At 36.5% G+C, this 18601-nt stretch overlaps 1 protein-coding gene across 21 annotated transcripts in view; it reads left to right on the forward strand.

Moving 5' to 3' along the window:
- Positions 1–18601, forward strand: part of SSBP2 (single stranded DNA binding protein 2) — a 324235-nt gene that overhangs the window by 113513 nt on the left and 192121 nt on the right. For 15 of the 21 annotated variants that reach the window (XM_063810341.1, XM_063810336.1, XM_054684231.2 and 12 more), the window contains exons 3-4: positions 1459–1520; positions 16401–16485. Coding sequence is in view for 11 of the 21 variants with exons in the window: in XM_016953044.4 (XP_016808533.1) it covers positions 1459–1520; positions 16401–16485 (147 nt within the window). In the remaining 10 variants the exon portion in view is untranslated. Of the gene's footprint in view, positions 1–1458; positions 1521–15099; positions 15156–16400; positions 16486–18601 lie in introns of all 21 variants that reach the window. The other 6 variants (XM_063810340.1, XM_063810338.1, XM_063810342.1 and 3 more) reach the window with 2 other exon arrangements.

Raw genomic sequence — 18601 nt, forward strand, 5'->3', positions numbered from 1 at the left:
CTTCCTGTGTCCATGTGTTCTCATTGTTCAATTCCCACCTATAAGTGAGAACATGCGGTGTTTGGTTTTTTGTTCTTGCGAAAGTTTGCTGAGAATGATGATTTCCAATTTCATCCATGTCCCTACAAAGGACGTGAACTCATCACTTTTTATGGCTGCATAGTATTCCATGGTGTATATGTGCCACAGTTTCTTAATCCAGTCTATCATTGTTGGACATTTGGGTTGGTTCCAAGTCTTTGCTATTGTGAATAACGCTGCAGTAAACATACGTGTGCATGTGTCTTTATAGCAGCATGATTTATAGTCCTTTGGGTATATACCCAGTAATGGGATGGCTGGGTCTCAATTACTCTTTTAAGTGATTTTCATGTACTAACCAGTTTTTTCCTCACAACAACCTTGTGATATAGGTGACTATTATTAACCACATTTTATAGATGAGGAAACTGAGTCACAGAAGATTTAAGTAACTTTCGCAACTTCACACAGCTAGTATGTAGGAAAGTTAAAGTTTATGCCCATATCCCATTCTGCTTAAAATGAAGATATTTTTAATATTTTTACCTTATGAAAGGATATTTGAAGTGATGTATCAGTGAGAATACAGCCACACCAATTAAAAGCACACTGAGTGTTTCAACAGAGAATGTAATATGTGGAAATAGCTAAACAGATTTTAAAGAAAGCAACAACAGCACACAGAAGTTACATAAAATCAATAATTTCAGTGAGCAATCACTAGGGCTGAGGCACCAAAAGGAAGAGCTTGTGGTTATCAAAAAAATTGGAGGAGAAATCTCAGGGAGCTGAATCTTAGACCTCTAAGGAGAGGGAGTGTGGGACTGCTGTTACTTGAAGAGCTCAAATTTACCTTTAACCTCTGAAGAGAGATATTGCCCAGCTGTGCTGATACTTCTGAGTGGCACAAAGAGACTGGTTCTGGTTGTGTGGGATAAAGCTAGAATGGAACCAGCTATTGTCACAGCTATTATCACTGGATGAACTGCTGCTGGGGTCACCCTCACAGGAATAGTAAGCTAACAGAAAACAAATCCATTTCCCCTCTTCTTACTTCCAGTCTCCCTCTAGAGCATCTCTTAGTTTATGGGACCTAACAGGAAGCCATTTAATGAAGGACAAAGGTAGTGTATGGATCTCCAGTCTCAGCATCTGAAAGACCACAGAAAGATGGATTTAAAACTGAAAGACTAGAGCTTTATAACTGGCACAGTATGAAGCAAATTCAGGAAAATAGTGGTGACACCTCTCTGAGACTAATCCAGTCAACAAATCACTATGTAAAATGAGTACTTGCAAAACTTGGGTAAAAAATATCATGAAAATGATGAAAAATTCAAATATTACCATAGTATTTTAAATGGGGATATTATTACTTTGTAATATGTGTGGAAAAAAGTATTATTAGGAAAGTAATATCTCTTTTATTCATTTTAGATAAGATGGGAAAAAAACATCACATTGGGGGAACCACCAGGATTCTTACATTCTTGGTGGTGGTAAGTATCCTTTATTCCATTTTTACTGGCTTGATGATGTATGTCAATAGGCCTGTACTATACCTGTTTATGATTTCATGCTTCCTTTTTATTTTTTCATTTTCTAAAATTTTCTGGAAGGTAGCACTTTTTAAAAAACCCTTAAAAACCAGCACTAGTGTAATTTAACTTAAATATACTACTATTGAGTTCAACTGGAATTGGAACCAGTGTGTGGAATCTCCAACTGTAAGTACAATTCTGTAACGGCTTGGGATGCCATAACAAGACACCGTAGAATAGGTGGCTTAAACAGCAGAATTTTACTTTTCACAATTCTAGAGGCTAGAAGTACAAGATAAATACCAGCATGATCAGTTTCTGGTGAGGGCTGTCTTCCTGACTTGTAGACAGTCACCTTTTCACTGTGTCCTTACATATTGGGGAGAGCAAGCTGTTTGTGTCTTTGCTTATAAGGGAACTAGTCCCATCATGATGGTCCCACTTTCATGATCTCATCTAAACCTAAGGATTTCCCAAAGAACCCATCTCCAAATACCATCACATTGGTAATGCCCACCCCCTCAAATCAGGAATTTATTTAAAAACTCAACCTTTCATTTCAATATATGAATTTGGGAGAGAGCAGGGCTTGGTAGCCTTGACTCTCTGATTGTCAAACTAGTTATAAGATTGCTTTCAGGCTGGGCTCACGCCTGTAATCCCAGCACTTTGGGAGGCCGAGGCGGGTGGATCACGAGGTCAGGAGATCGAGACCATCCTGGCTAATACAGTGAAACCCCGTCTCTACTAAAAGATAGAAAAAATTAGCCAGGCGTGGTGGCGGGCACCTGTAGTCCCAGCTACCCAGGAGGCTGAGGCAGGAGAATGGCGTGAACCCGGGAGGCGGAGCTTGCAGTGAGCCGAGATTGCACCACTGCGCTCCAGCCTGGGCCACAGAGCGAGACAACGTCTCAAAAAAAAAAAAAAAAAAAAAAAAAGATTGCTTTCTACAAAGTGGGCTATCAAGTTGTCAATGTTAGACTGTTGTATAGGTAATTATAAGCGTTGGCATGCCATTATAGCTTCTTCAAACCCTCACTTTTCCTCTTGGGGAGATTGGGAATGGGAGATAATAATCTGATTGGCATCTTTTATGTAATAGGTCAACCTTGTTCCAAAATAACAGCTACTCATCAAACTCAAAACTCCCAAGAACAAGAGGGGAATAAGTTACAAATAAGCAGTTAGTGAGATAAGTTTATCTTCATTTTCTTGTACTGGAAAAGCATATTCATGAGAAATAGTGACCTGATACAGTGCTCAACAGATACTGAACTAATCAAATGGATTTTTTTTTTTTTGCCTCGAAGAAGTAATGTTCATACCTTTATATTTCTTTGTATTTCTACCACATGGTAGTGGTATCTTTTAAAGTTTCATTTATTCATAGGCTTTGAGCCTGTTTCTCCATGCAAACCTAGAAAGTTTATTGCATTCTCTCAACAAATACTTACTCAGTGTCTTGTATGGGCCAAATACTATGCTTGATACTGTGGACACACCAGTGAATAAAACACACACACATCCCTACCCTCTTGTTGATAACAGTCTATAGGGAAAACAAATAACGAAGTAAGCAGTGAGAAAGACGTATTTGAAGGGGATATGCAGAGTGCCATATAGGCACGTGCCAAATACATTTCACCTGGAAGAGCTGATATCTAAGCCAAGGCATTAAGTAGATACAAGAGTTGGCCCGAAAGGCATGGAGAGATAGAGAAGGGGGGATGTTTTGGATCAACCATACCATGTGCAGAGACTTAGAGGTGAAAGGCAGAGAGAGTATAGCACATGGGAAGAAAAGAAAGAAATTCATTATGTTGGAAATTGAGGTGATAGAGTGATTAGGGATGAGGCTGAATTTGTAAACTGTGAATTTGAATTGAAATATAAAGAGAATACAATGCAGTTTTTAAGCAGGAGAGTAATACTGTTTATTTACATCTTGTCAAAGAAAAGAGTAAAACTGTAAAAAATTTGAAAAGATTTATTCTGAGCCAAATATAAATGACCGTGGCCCTTGACACAGCCCTCGGGAGGTCCTGAGAACATGTTCCCAAGGTGGTCAGGGTGCAGCTTGATTTCGTACATCTTAGGGAGACACGAGACTTCAATCAAATACATTTAAGAAATACATTGGTTCAATCTAGAAAGACAAGACTACTCAAAGCAGGGGCTTCCAGGTTATAGTAGATTTAAAAATTTTCTGATTGGCAATTGGTTGAGTTTATCTAAAGACCTGGGATCAATGGAAAAGAACTGTCTGGATTAAGATAAGCAATTATGGAAAGCAAATTTCTTATTATGCAGATGAAGCCTGTAGCAGGCTTCAGCGAGAATAGCTTGTAAATGCTTCTTATCAGATTTAAAGTCTGTGTTGATGTTGACACTGGAGAATATAATGAGGCAAGTCCCACTCCCACTTCCTGTCATGGCCTGAACCAGTCTTTCAGGTTAAATTTTAAGAGTGCCCTGGCCAAGGAGGAAGTCAATTTAGATGGTTGGGGGACCTTACAATTTTATTTTAGGTTTACAATCTTAGCCATGTCACTCTAGTTCTATAGAATAGATAATGGATGGAACAGGAATAAGTCCAGAAATAGAGGAGCACTTAGAAGGCTCGTGCAGTAAGGAGTAGAGAATGGTTACTTGAACTAGTGTATAATCATTGAGGAGCAAGAGAAGTAGAAGGATTTGAGGGATATAAGCTTGAAGTAGAAATGGTAGGATTTGGTGAAGAGTTCAGCTGTTAAGGTGTGCTGAAACTGAAATACATACCATCCAAGTGGAGATGTTGAGCAGGCATCTGGTTACATGGGTCTGATGTTTAAAGGAGAGGGAAATGAAGCTGGGTGCAGTGGTGCGTGTCTATAGTAACAGCTACTCAGGAGGCTGAGGTGGGAGGATCACTTGAACCCAGGTGTTTGAATCCAGCCTGAGAAACATAGCGATACCTCATCTCTAAAAAAAAGAAAGAGAGAGAGAGAGAGATGGTTGAATGGTATTACCCATGAGTTGGGAGGGAAATGAGCCTTGTACAGAAACCTTGCAATATTAACATCCAAGGAATGAGGAGAAAGAAGGTGGCCACGTATGGTGGCTCATGCCTGTAATCCCAGCACTTTGGGAGACTGAGGCGGGTGGATCACTTGAGATCAGGAGTTCGAGACCAGCCTGGCCAACATGGTGAAACCCTGTCTCTACTAAAAATACAAAATAAGCCAGGCACTGGTGGCAGGCACCTGTAATCCCAGCTACTCAGGAGGTTGAGGCAGATGAATCGCTTGAACCTGGGAGATGGAGGTTACAGTGAGCTGAGATCATGCCACTGCACTCCGGCCTGGGTGACAGAGTGAGACTCTCTCAAAAAAAAAAAAAAAAAAAAAGACAGAGGCTCAGCTAAAAAGGTAGGAGGAAAATCAGGAGAGTGTAGCATAACAGAAAACAAGAATAAGTGAGGGTTTTGAGAAGGAAGAAGAAAGGTCAGTAGTGACAACTGTGACTGCAAGGTAAAGTAATCAGAATGCATATGTCCTTTTAGGATTTAGGGAAAGGCCATCAATGACTTATAAAGCTCAAGAATGTTTCAGATTGAGAAGTGACTGTGAAGGAGGGAAGTGGGAAATGGTATATAGTCAACTCTTTAAAATGGTTCATCTATGATGAGAAATGATACCTGGAGGAATAGTATAGGTTAGAAAAAGAAGTTTTTCATTTTAGTTGGGAGAGACATTAGCATGTTTAGTGTTTAAGAGAAGGAGACAGTAGAGGGGCAGAGTCTGAAGATACAGGGAGAGGAGATTTTAATGGTTTAAAACCCCATACAAGGCCTGAGAGAAGGAGGTCCAAAGCACAAATGCTGGGAAGTGAGAGGGGAGAGGACCATCTCTACCCTTGTGGCAAGAGGAGATGCAGGGATGTTTGTAGGTTTGATGTCAAGAAGTTCATTTCTTCTATTCCTAATAAAATACTGTTTCTTATATGTCCCTGCCTCCTGCCAATCTGGAATATTTGCATAGGGCTTTCCTTCTGAATTTAACAATTTTTGGAACCTAGATTAAGGTCCTTACCCCTAATATCGTATCTTCCTCAAGCCTGCCACTAACTGTCTAAATGCATGAGGAATTTCCCATGGAGTATTTTGCATTTGACTGGAAGAGAGGTTGGAATAGAAGACAGAATAGAAACGAAAGAAAAGTTTAGGGAATGTGCAAATAAAAGGAAGGGTTGTAAAAATTATAATACACTTGTTCTTGGGCTGTTATTACACATTTAATAATGATGAACACTATATAATGACAAAAGAAATGCGTAAGACATTTTAACAAAGCAGGACATAGTGTTGCATGTACAGTGTAGCATAAATGGGTATGAAGAGTAACAAAAAAGAAAAATAATTTGTTTTAATATGGTGGGATTACAGAAGAGATTTTCTTTCTGCAAATATTTCCATTACTTATAAGTAGAGGTTTCCCCTCTATCTTCCCAATTTTCTACAGTATGTTCATGGTGTGTGTGGAGTTGCAGGGTGAGGCAAGGAGAAAGGAAAACATGTGGATTCAGTGTCTCAGCTCCACTGCTTATCATTTCAGCAAGGTTTTGTTGTTTTCAGTCTCAGTTTTACCATCTGTAAAATGATGATGAGTCAAATTGATCTAGGGTTCAAAAAAATTAGTTCTTATTCTGATAGCTTTTCTTTTTCCTCTGCAAAATAGGATATGAGGGTACTGAGGGTGGTGGTGGTGGTGATGATGATGATTAATTTTTAAGAGAGTGAAGGATAGTCTTTAAAGAAAAGTTTGAAATAATTCTAAGTAGACCCAGAGAAAGAACTGAGTAGGAGCACACACAAAATATTGCCAGGCAGTGTTTAAATCCTAGTTAATATTGTAGCTTATGAATGCATTGTGATGCCAGTATGCCCAGGAATGTGACTTTTCTGCAGCAGCAATTGGTAGGCCATGTATTTACATGGACAAGCTAGGTGGGGTGTTTTTGTGTTTTTTTTTTCCATTTCCTCTATTAAAAGAATTTCTTAGTACGGTATACACTCGTCTCTTAGCATCTTTAAGAGGATAAAACAAAAGCTCTCTTTGAGTGCCATGCACGTGGTTTCCTTGGAACGTTATTTAATGCCATCATGTTTTTAATCTTTCTCCTGAAAGCATGCCATACTAGAAGTCCTATGGTGAGTGGAACCGCACTTGGTCAGTTGTGGTTGTGGGTTTCCCCTGTTTGTCTCACATATGTAGGGCAGGAACAGGTGCGGTCTTTTGGTTCAGAGTTGTTCCAACGGTTCACTACAGTTAAGCACCATCATTATGCTGTTTTCCTGGGGTTTAAGACTGGCATTTTGTAAATAGTATAAAATTCAAATTTTCTTTTTATATAGTATTTATGATATCCAGATCTAGCCTGTCAATACTTAACTTTTTTTCCAAATGTAATTGAGTGTCCTCACCTGTTGACACCTTTTCATTTTGTGTGTTTCCAGTGAAGTCTACAAATGGCATAAGAGACCATTTTAGGAGTCTGACTTGGATCAGTGGGTTAACAAAGTGAGGATTTTAAGAGTGTTCTATTATAGCATTAATTTTGTTTCTTACACCTCTTTCTCTTTTACATGCTTTCTCATGAATTTAACTTATTCCTACACTGTAGATGTTTGATAATAACTTACTCAATACTTTGGCTTTTTGCTTCTGTAGCTTTTTTTTTTTTTTTTAACCTCAGCTGTCAGACGGTGCAGCTTTTAAATGTGCCATTTTTTTCCTTTTTCTGTGGCTCTTAGATTCAGGGGATCCCTTCTTCCATGGCGTTGGTATTTTAAGTAACTTAATTTTTACTCAGCTGTAGATATCAAATAAGTAAGTAATGGGCACATAAATATTTTAGGTTATATTTGTTCAGTATAAATCTAGTACATGCTAAATATATAGGTATAGTTTTTTAATGTTTTATATTTTTTCCCCTAAAGCTACTAACATACTCTTTGAGGTGCCTCCTTCATCTGTATAAATCAATGATTCTTAATAGTTTTGAAGTCATGGGGTCCTCTGAGAACTGATGAGAGCTATGGATCTCATCTTTCAGAAAAATGCCCAGATCTTAAGCTTCCCTGATTATTGTGTTTCACTAGCCATTACCATGGGCTTTAAATCCAGCAGATGCCTGACCTTCTTATCCTTAACTCTTTCAACCTGGACTTCATAATCTGTGCTCTAGGTTAGGGATTCAGGACTCTAATAATTGTTGCCTTTTTATGTTGACCAGGAAAGCTGTTGCTGCTGTTGAGGTCTACATGATTAGGATAACATGTATTCTTCAGGAACTTACTGCTTGCTCATTTGCTCAACCTAAGAGTCCCTGCTGGATGGACCAGTTGTTAATTTTATGACTTCTTCTCATTTCCATTTTTTAATAGAATATTTTAAATTAGAATTGTTCTGTTGTTTAAGCCTTTTCACCAAATATTTACAGAGTGCAAAACGTGTTGTCCTCAAGGAAATAAATAGCAGGAAAGATAAACAATTTAAAAGTATTAAAGCAGAAGTATGTACTGGTTTAATAATAATGTATTATAGACTTGATATTTGCTAAGAGAGTAGATCTTAAATGTTCTTACCAGACACACACACGGACACACAAAAGGTACTATGTGAGGTGATGAATATGTTAATTAGCTTGATTTTGGTAATCATTTTCCAAAGTATATGTATATCAAAACTTCACATTGTACACCTTAAATATATACAATTTTTATTTGTCAACCATACCTCTATAAAGCTGGAAATAAGAAATATGTACTGGTTATAATAGCAACACAGGAGCAATACTCACTTTAGCTTGGGAGAGTTAGAAAAGACATCATAGAGAAAGTGAATCTGAGCTGAGCTGAAAGTTGAGTGAGAGAAGGGTAATTGGAGCAAGGAATAATGTGAAATCTCAAAAGGGATGATCATACACTCAAGTAATACAGGTAATTTGGTATGGACCAGTTCATCTATAGGTCCAGTATTAGGAAGTGATAAAATATAAAGAGACAAAAGCGGGGGACAGATTATGAAGTCCTGCTTACATTAAGGATTTGGGACTATATCCCAAAGATTTTAAACCAGGTCCCTGATATGATCAGATTTGTGCCTTTAGACACTCAGTTGGCATCAACATAAAGATGGATTAAAGAGGGTCCAGGTGTGGTAGCTCACGCCTGTAATTCCAGCACTTTGGGAGGCCAAGGCGGGTGGATCACCTGAGGTCAGGAGTTTGAGACCATCCTGGGCAACATGGTGAAACCCCATCTACTAAAAATGCAAAAATTTGCTGGATGTGCTGGCGTTCCCCTCTAATCCCAGCTACTTGGGAGGCTGAGGTGGGTGAATCGCTTGAACCTGGGAGGTGGAGGCTGCAGTGAGCTGAGATTGCACCGCTGCACTCCAGCCTGGGTGACAGAGCAAGACCTTGTCTCAAAAAAAAAAAAAAGATGGATTAAAGAGGGTTGAGAAAAGAGGCAGAGACTAGTAGACTCGGGGGAAAAGTTGGTGAAGAGTGGGAGTGTCTGAAGATGTATGAAAAAGAGATACATATGACATATGCAAAATAAGCAGAACAAAGTGCCAGCGAGATGAGAGGCAAAGGCCTCAGAATGGAAGAGGGGGAATTTCTGTCTTTAATATAGGATAGAGAAATTTGTGTGATTTACTTTCTGGAGCTTTTTTCCCTTGTTTCTAATGTGATTTCCCTAATCACTTTTTTTTTCCTTTTTAGTTTATTTACCCCATACTCAGCATCCCAGTTTATAATACATTTACCTGAATCAAATCCCCTCTGAAAACTTGCTTCTTGTTTGTACTTTTTGTTAAACATTCCCAACTCTTACATTAGTTCCAGAAATAAAAATGCCAATAAGCTTCTTTCTTCTGATGTTAATGTGTTTTTTTACTTGTGCAATTTTAAAACATAGGCTTTTAAAAACTTTCTATTTAAAGTTTTAATTGCAGAAACTATAGCTCTTGATATGATGCCTTTTATAACTCCCATATCTCTTGATATAGTTTGGCTGTGTCCCCACTCAAATCTCATCTTGAATTGTAGTTCCCATAATCCCCATGTGTGGTGGGAGGGACTTGGTGAGAGGTAATTGAATCATGAGGGCGATTCCCCCATGCTATTCTAGAAATAGTAAGTTCTCACACAATCTGGTGGTTTTATAAGGGGCTTCCCCCTTCGCTCAGCTTTCATTCTTCTCCATGCTGTCGCCATGTGAATCTGCCATGATTGTAAGTTTCCTGAGGCCTCCCCAGCCATGCTGAACTGTGAGTCAGTTAAACCTCATTCCTTTATAAATTACCCAGTCTCAGGTATGTCTTTATTAGCAGCTCGAGAGCAGACAAGTACACCTTTTTTTTTTTTCTTTTTTTGAGACAGGGTCACCCAGGCTGGAGTGCAGTGGCACAATCATAGCTCGCTGCAGCCTCCATCTCCCGGGCTTAAGTGATCCTCCCAACTAAGCCTCCTGAGTAGCTGGGACTAAAGGAGCATATCACCATGCCCAGCTACTTTTTCATATTTTTTTGTAGCGATGAGGTTTTGCTGTTGTTGTCCAGGCTGGTCTCAAACTCCTGGGATTGAGACTCACTCACCTCTGCTTCTGCCTGCCAAAGTGCTGGGATTACAGGCATAAGCCACCACAACCAGCCTATACCTCATTTTTATTTAACAAAATAAAAATATAGAGCACCTTTTAAAGTGACTTTGGTCCCCTGTATTTATATCCTGAAATCAAATATATATAACATTGTAGAGAAAATAAAATGTAAGATTATTCTAAGAATTCTGTTTCTTTCACCTGGTGGTGGAAAGTCCAATCTTGTAGTATGCTAGCACTCTAATTATTTTAGAACCTAATGAATAATATCAGGTATAGCTAAGAATAACCAAATACCCACAGGAAAACAAGTGCAATGGCATTAGTTAGCTCACTAGAATGGTATAATATTTATAATTGGCTTACTGGTTTTTACTCATCTGGTATGTCTTTCCTATAACAGGCAAGGTATAATAACTATTTGAGTTGGGTTAAACTAAGCATCGTATAAGACAGTGTAGGTGACAACGGGGCTAGAAGGAGGAGGCTGATAAGAGTGAGAAGGGAGAAAAAGTGTTAGCAAGAGAGAAGGCAAAAAACATAGGCCATAGAGAACAAAACTAAAATTCAGCGTGGGAGAAGAGGAAAGGCATGTGGAATACAGAGGAAAATTTGGTGGGGAGAGAGCATTGTAAAAAACGGAGGGAATCTTCATTAAATGTAAAGGACTCGAAAGAAAAGTGAGGCAAATGTTACTCAAGTTAATTAGAAAACTTTTTATTTCGCTATACTAGCTATATGAGACTTTTTCTATAATATTTTTAGTACCTTTAAGCTTCTTTTAAAATTACTTTTGCGTATGTCATCTCTTTGTCCCTGTATAAAACACTGTAAAATACATAACATTTATTTTCTCTTTTTACATAAATCAAAAAACTATTTGCCCAAGGTCAAATTTAGAGTTAGAATTCAAGTTCCTGAATTGTAACCAGTGCTCATCTCAGTAACACATATTTCTTAATCACAGAGCTCAATTCAGTGTCCCACTATTAATAAGTCATTAATTACATTTCCCATTTGAGCACTGTGAGTGGCTAATTCCAGGCAGTGTATATAAATGGGACTCAAAAGTTTTCTCTTCTGAGTCATGTCTATATTGAGGCATCCACGGATCCCTGGCAGCTGCATGTAGGGTGAGGGGGTGGTTGCCATAGGATATTCAGGAAATGAGTTGGTGCATGGGGTCAAAGGTAGGCTAACAATGTGCTTGCTGTCTTATCTGGTACAGATATCCATCCCACTCTTACAATAGCTGATGCTGCTCAGACTGCTGGAACTGTAGAAACCTGCCCATAATCAGAATAAGGAGTCTTGCATTAAGAACTCTTAAAACCACACTCACGTTAGAAACAAAATAACGTAATAATTAAAAGGCTCAAGCCCAGCTCTGCCACTGTGTGACTTTAGGCAAATTATTTAATCTAATTTAACCTAAGCTTCAGTTCCTTCATCTACAAAGTGGGGATAATAATTAGAAGGATTAGATGTTGAATATGTGATACTTTGTATATGATGCTTGTATAGTACTTACTCAATAATGGTAACTATCTTCATTATATTTTAAAATAGAAATTGATTTCTAATCCAGGAGTATTGTGAGAATTTTATAAAAGTGAAGCAAAATTTAATGCTTTCATTTTTAAAGGTATTAAGTAATGCTAGGGAATAATATTAATACAAGTTATACATATGGGGAAGTTCTAAGATGAAGAACAGGTACATACACATTTCATGTGAAACTGTTTTTGGTCTTACGAATGGATAGGATAGTTTTCTTAAACAGAGATTGTCAGTAACTAACATTCATTGATATATTTTTGGGACAAAGACAAATGACTTCCTTAGTTATTAAGACTTGAGCTTATAACAACGGCGCTTGTTCCTCAGAAAAAAATGTTTTCCATGGCGTTTTATTGTTTTGTTCTGTCTTTTTAAAAAATTTTGTTTTCGGGTAGTCCTAGATCTGGCCAGTGGCATAAGTTGTATAATTATGTTAGCATTCCATCTTCTGGGACACATCTGGCATGTTTATTCACCCTTGTAGACTTCTCTGACAACCATTTTGCTTTCTGTGTTCCCTTGAGATATTAACAAGCTACCTAAGTCATTTCAACTTACATTCTCAGGAATAGAGGGAGATACAGTGTTTGGTTGAGAATCTTCAACTTGGGAATGCCGTATTTTCTCTTGATTTATGAGGGGAAGATTTTAATAATAATAAATGATATAAGATCAAAGATTTCAATACTTTGTAAGTTTTGCTTCTCTGTGTTCAGTCTCTGTCTTCATTTGTAAAATATAAAATTTTCACTTGTTTCTGCTTGGGAATAAAGAGACTGTATAAAACTCTAAAGTATTATTCATGATGATGAAACCACTACATTTCAAGGATAATATTTGCTTTCATGTTTAATAGTTGTAGGATTAGAGGAACTGAGAAGCTCCTTAGTCACCAGCATCTCAGGTTGTAGAGGGGCAAAGTCTGCATCTTTGGAGGTTCAAAATTTTCTGAGCTTGGCCCTCTTGGAGATAAAGGAACAAGTACAGTGGATCATCAGAATAGCTTACTAAAGTACATCAGAAAAATCCCTCGACCCAAGCACAAATCAAGTATTGCTATGAAACTTACCTAAACTAAAAGTCCTACTTCTTCCTCTAGGAGATAAGTCTACATTTTTGTATACTAATTATCACATTGTCATAATATCAGCCAAAAGCATTTGTTAAAAATATTAGTGAAATTTGTATATATACTATATAACTTTACATCAAGTTATGTAGCATATATAGGTGAAGTGAGCAATTTTGAGCAAGTGAGCAATTTTGAATTCATCACTAGTTTTGGACCAATAGTCACATTTGTGCCATGGATTACATACCTTTTTATTTTCTTGGGCAGTGTATGGCAGCATATTATATAGACATGGTATTTAATGCATATTTGAAATATTACTAGAAGAAAATAGTTTTTAAATTTTCTATTCATGAAGGTTTATAGAAGTCTTCTGGTTTTAGCCTCATTATTTTCTAAATAAGGCTATAACATTATAGTTAAGTGATTTGTCTGCTAGCTCACAAAACCAAGCATGGATTAATTGCAGAATGTGGACTAAAATCATATATTTTGGTCTTACTACAGCCTTTGTTGTTGATGTCATGATATGGCCAATTGTTCTCAAATATTAGGATGGTATTATACCAGTCACTATATAGGTTGAGCATCCCTAGTCTGAAAACCTGAGATCCAAAATCTAAAACTTTTGAGTGCCAACATGGAACTCAAAGGAAATGCTTATTAGAGCCTTTTAGAATTTGGATTTTCAGATTTGGGATGCTCAACCACTAAGTATTAAGTATAATGAAAATATTTCAAAATCAAAAAAAATTTAAATCTGAAGCACTTCTGGTCCCAAGAATTTCAGATAAGGGATACTCAACCTTGTTTTACAAACAGGCAAAATGTGATCGAATTTTCTAAAAATGATAAAATTTTGAAATGTCTTTCATACCTGTGATTCTTAGACGGAAGAACATACATATGCTTAATAAAATAGATGGGGCATGTGTTAAAACTTGAATATCATAGCACTAAAACTAAATTTGTATTTAATTTTTAATTAATTTTATCATGTAAATTTCATAACATATCCTAGATTATTATAGACTTAATTATGAAACTCTCCTGATGAGTAGGGCTTTTTTAAAATTGAAGATTTACTGATCTTTAGAATGATAGAATAGACATTGTAAATGTATGGAAAATAATACACACTTGTCCTAGACACTAAAATATGGGACCTACCTAGCACAAGGCTTGCATTAGACATGTTTTTAAAGGCTCTATTTCTTTGCCTATGTTAAACAAGATCATGTATAAGCAATACAGGATTCTCAGAAACACCACCTATAAAATTATCCTCTTTTAATCACTTGTTTTATAATCTCTAAGGTTGGTCTTATAAATATTTGACCTTCCACTAAATCCATAAAGGCAAATATAGAAATAAAAGTAGAACAATGTTACTATTATAAGATAAATATTTAATTTATATATTTAGAAATACTTATTTCTGATGTTTATTTAATAACTCTTAGGGCATACTCCAACAATAAATCAATAAATTATTTCCCCCCAGTCCATTGTGTGATTTAATCTTTTAAAAGTACTACAATGGACTGGGCGCGGTGGCTCAAGCGTGTAATCCCAGCACTTTGGGAGGCCGAGACGGGCGGATCATGAGGTCAGGAGATCGAGACCATCCTGGCTAACACAGTGAAACCCCGTCTCTACTAAAAATACAAAAAATTAGCCGGGCGCGGCGGCGGGTGCCTGTAGTCCCAGCTACTCAGGAGGCTGAGGCAGGAGAATGGCGTGAACCCGGGAGGCAGAGCTTGCAGTGAGCTGAGATCGTGCCACTGCACTCCAGCCTGGGCGACAGAGCCAGACTCCGTCTCAAAAAAAAAAAAAAAAAAAAAGCACTACAATGGAATTATAAAAGTAATGCAATTGGAATACTTTTCAAGAGAGGTCTTCTGTTACTTGAGTGGAAATTAGGGAAATTAGGAAAGAAGAAGAGATATTATATTGTTTGTCATATAATGCTGCATGGAATATTCTTTGATTAAATACAGTTTAAAGACTACATTACAAAACTTCGGTTTTAAGATCTTTGAAGTTCTTTAAGAACATTATTGCAATACACTGTAATGCATAACACACTTGATCCAGGTGAAAAACTTTTAGCTGTATCCTTGTTTATCTACGGGTCTTATTATTCCCAGTAAGGCTGCAAGGATTTCAGTTATAACTTTCACTCTCCTAAAAATATTGAAATTTACTTAAATTATTTTTGTTTTTATTGTTTTCTCTGTATTTACTGCTTATTATAGAAATTGAGAAGGAAATAATGTCGATATGCAGTTTTTCACGTTTTTCCCCGCTGAAGGTAATCTTACTTTACTGAATTAATTATGAACTTAACTTTGCATTGTAAGGCTTACAGAATGTTTTCTCCTAGCTGAGAAGAGAGAGATCCAGACTAAATGAATCTTTGAAGGTTGAAACAAAAAGTCTGGCTTCAGTTTACCAAGTTTTGTTGTATCCTCATCGTGTGTGCCCTTACCACAGTGACCTGCCTTAAAAATATATATGCATTTTAAGCTTTCATGCAAACTAATTATAGTGTTGATGATATTATTGATAACATTCTTGTTATATGTCAGACACTGTGCATATATGGTATAAATTTTATCTTCTCAGCAACCCCATTTTATAGAGGAGGAAACTGTGTTTCTGATCAGTTTAAGCAACTTGCTCAAGGGCTGTCACAGCTGGTAATCAGCAGGTCTGGCTCTGTCTCAGATATGTCCTGCTCCAGTGCCTGTACTCTTAACTACTTGTCTTAATCTACCTTCCACTTTTATAGGTGGGAAATGTGGAATAAAAAAATAATTCTATCGATAATTATAATTGCCTTTATTTATAGCCAACACTTTAAAACATTTGCTTTCCTGATTTTTGAATCCTTGCATGTGCTCATTGTTAATTTAGTAGATGGAAGGATGACCAGAGCTGTATGTTTTGTAAGGAGCATAATTTTTCCCCCCCGAGTCTGCTTCACTTCCCACTGTTCTTGAATAGGAGAAAAAAAGAAGTGTTACAATGTATTTTCAAAGTTACTAAACTATTTTGGTAACTGTGGGGAAAAACACCATTATTAAGAAAATACATTTGTTTAAACAATATAATTTAATGGTCAGGGTATTGGCCTATGAGTTGGACAACAAAATTATCTGTAAAAAAATCAATGGACCACTTGATTCCTTAATTATTAAATTAGGATATTATTTACTGTTTCTATTCTTCATGGGAAAATTGTGAAAAGTATTACAGCTACTCCAATCAAGTGTTTTATATCATGTAAACAGCCAGTTATAAGAATGACAATTTTTAAATTATTGCTATAAATTTTTTTTTATAAAAGTCTTATTTAGCATTTCTGAAAGATGGCTAGATGGTAACACTGTTATTGCATGAAGAGCCTTGCTTGCGTTTAAGTCTTTCAGATAGATATCTGTTCTGAAGACAAAACATTTTGTATAAAGAAAAACATGTCTTCTACTTTTGGAATTGTGATTTCTCATATTGGTGTTGTATGATTTTCTTAATGTTACCATGATTACTTTTTTAGTGTATTTTGGGATCTCTACTGTGCAGCTCCAGAGAGACGTGAAACATGTGAACACTCAAGTGAAGCAAAAGCCTTCCATGATTACGTAAGTTAACATATAATTTTACAAAGTTACACTGTCAGTTTTCTGTTTAACCACTGCTCTTAAAAAATACACTGGCTCATCTATTCTTTTGTTTTGGTACTTAAGAAATTGTTTGGTCTCTTTTTTCTTGAACAGTAGGTTCATAACTTTAAATGTGAAATAGAAAGGGACATTTGAGTCTTGTTAAAGCTTAGGATAAAGCGTAGGCCTAATTCTAAGCTATTAAAGAAATTTCTTATCTTTAAGCATGTCTGATTTGTGAAATTTCAGATTTTATGAAAATTAAATATATAGTAATTTTTTATTCTACAAAAACATTCATTATAAGATTTCTGTAAATGATAAATTTCTCCCTTGCACATAAGATTTTTGATTAAATATAGAAATACTCTATTCTTCTCCTTTTATAACTTTTGGTTATATATCATAAGGCTAAATATCTTCCCTGCTGAATTCACTTCCCCAAATAAAATTTATTGTGGATTAAAGGAAATACCAGACAAGAGTAGAAGATTCTGTGCAAAAATGAAAATGTAATTTTTTTTTAATTCTTAAGGAACGGCAGTGGAGTGTCCTTGGCTTGAGCATTTTTTTTTAGAAGGACTGCAAATCTGATTTTAGAGAGCTGATAGTATCAGAAAGTAGAACTGTGAAAAGAAAAAAAACAGTGAAGATAAGAATGAGAAGATGATATTATGAAGGGGCTAGGGAAACGTGTTTGCAGAACTAACCATAAAAGAGGGACAGATTGAGTTTAAGATGGAGGAAATCAAGTTTCCTTGGTTGGGAGGAAGTGAATTGGGGCTGGAGCCTGAGGAAATAACTGATAGTAAGTACCTAAAACTTAACCATAGGGATACTTGTCAAGTTTGTGGAGGCTGGCATCATTCTGTGTAAAATGCCTTAAAAACCAGAACCAGCGCTCAAAAGGGAAAAAAGACCTTGTTCTTCCAAGGAAAATAATTCAGCCTTAGACTGAAGAGTTAGAAATGGCCAGAAGAATTATACCCTCCAAAATAGCATGAGGAAGAGCATGCAGACTTACGGGAAGTGAAAATCTTGGCTACCTGGCAGGGACTGTGCAATTCTTTAAATGTGTACTAACCTTATTCAAGTGAGAGTGCTTGTGATTACCTCATCTGACATTGATTGTACTCATAAAGCTTGTTACACACTGAACAATAGCTCTTGGGGAACAATCTGAGTGAATGGGATGCTACTGCAAATAAAAAGTAGAGAAAAAGTAGATAAGGCAGGGCCCAGGACATGGGATTTATCTGAACAACCTCATTTTCCTTTTTTACCCTTGGTTGACAGAAGAAATAAAGCAGAGATCTACCCATGAAGAATATGAGGAATTGGATGGAGTGGGGTACCCCATCTCATCTTTTCCTTATACTAAGAGATGCATGCCTTGATTTGGCCTGTCAGTCACGGGAGATATTGTCTCCACTAATTTTGACAACTAGATGGCATTAGAGAGTGCCAGTGTTCTACTCTTAAAGGAGATACAATATTTGATAGCCTACATTTTAAGAAATTAATCATATAAATACTTTTCCAAAATTGCATTCTGTAGAAAGATGTACCCTACTGTTCAACATGGAGATCTTAAGGGGAAAAGTGAACTAATTTAGCAGCTCTTTCTAAAAGCGTTAGATAAATGATCATCGTTGTCATCGTCACTTTCATCATCATCATCATCTTGCATTCATAAGACACTTTGAAAATTTCAAAGTATTCACACTTATTAGCTTTAGAAATACACTTAAATAGGTTTTGGAAATGAGCATTAGCCAGAGGTAGGAGTAAAATTCGAGTAGATTTTAAAGGAGAAACAACCCCTTACCGTGTAATTTGGTCCTTGGAAAATATAGTTTAGAAAAAAATCAGTATTTGAATTTTATAATTCATTATGAATATTAGCACATTGTGTCAGATGTTTAATTTTAATTTAAATATTAGTTTTAAGAGATTTGATTTATTCTTGGATGCCATTTTTATTACATCTTAAAACCAATTTCTTTTCATGGTAATACATCTCTGATTTGTTTTTTAATTGGAGGTTGGTGAAAAGATAGAGTTTGACCTACATGATTTTATATTACAATTGGAT

The sequence above is a fragment of the Pan troglodytes genome, chromosome 4, assembly GCF_028858775.2.
Source record: "Pan troglodytes isolate AG18354 chromosome 4, NHGRI_mPanTro3-v2.0_pri, whole genome shotgun sequence".
NCBI classification, from domain to species: Eukaryota; Metazoa; Chordata; class Mammalia; order Primates; family Hominidae; genus Pan; species Pan troglodytes.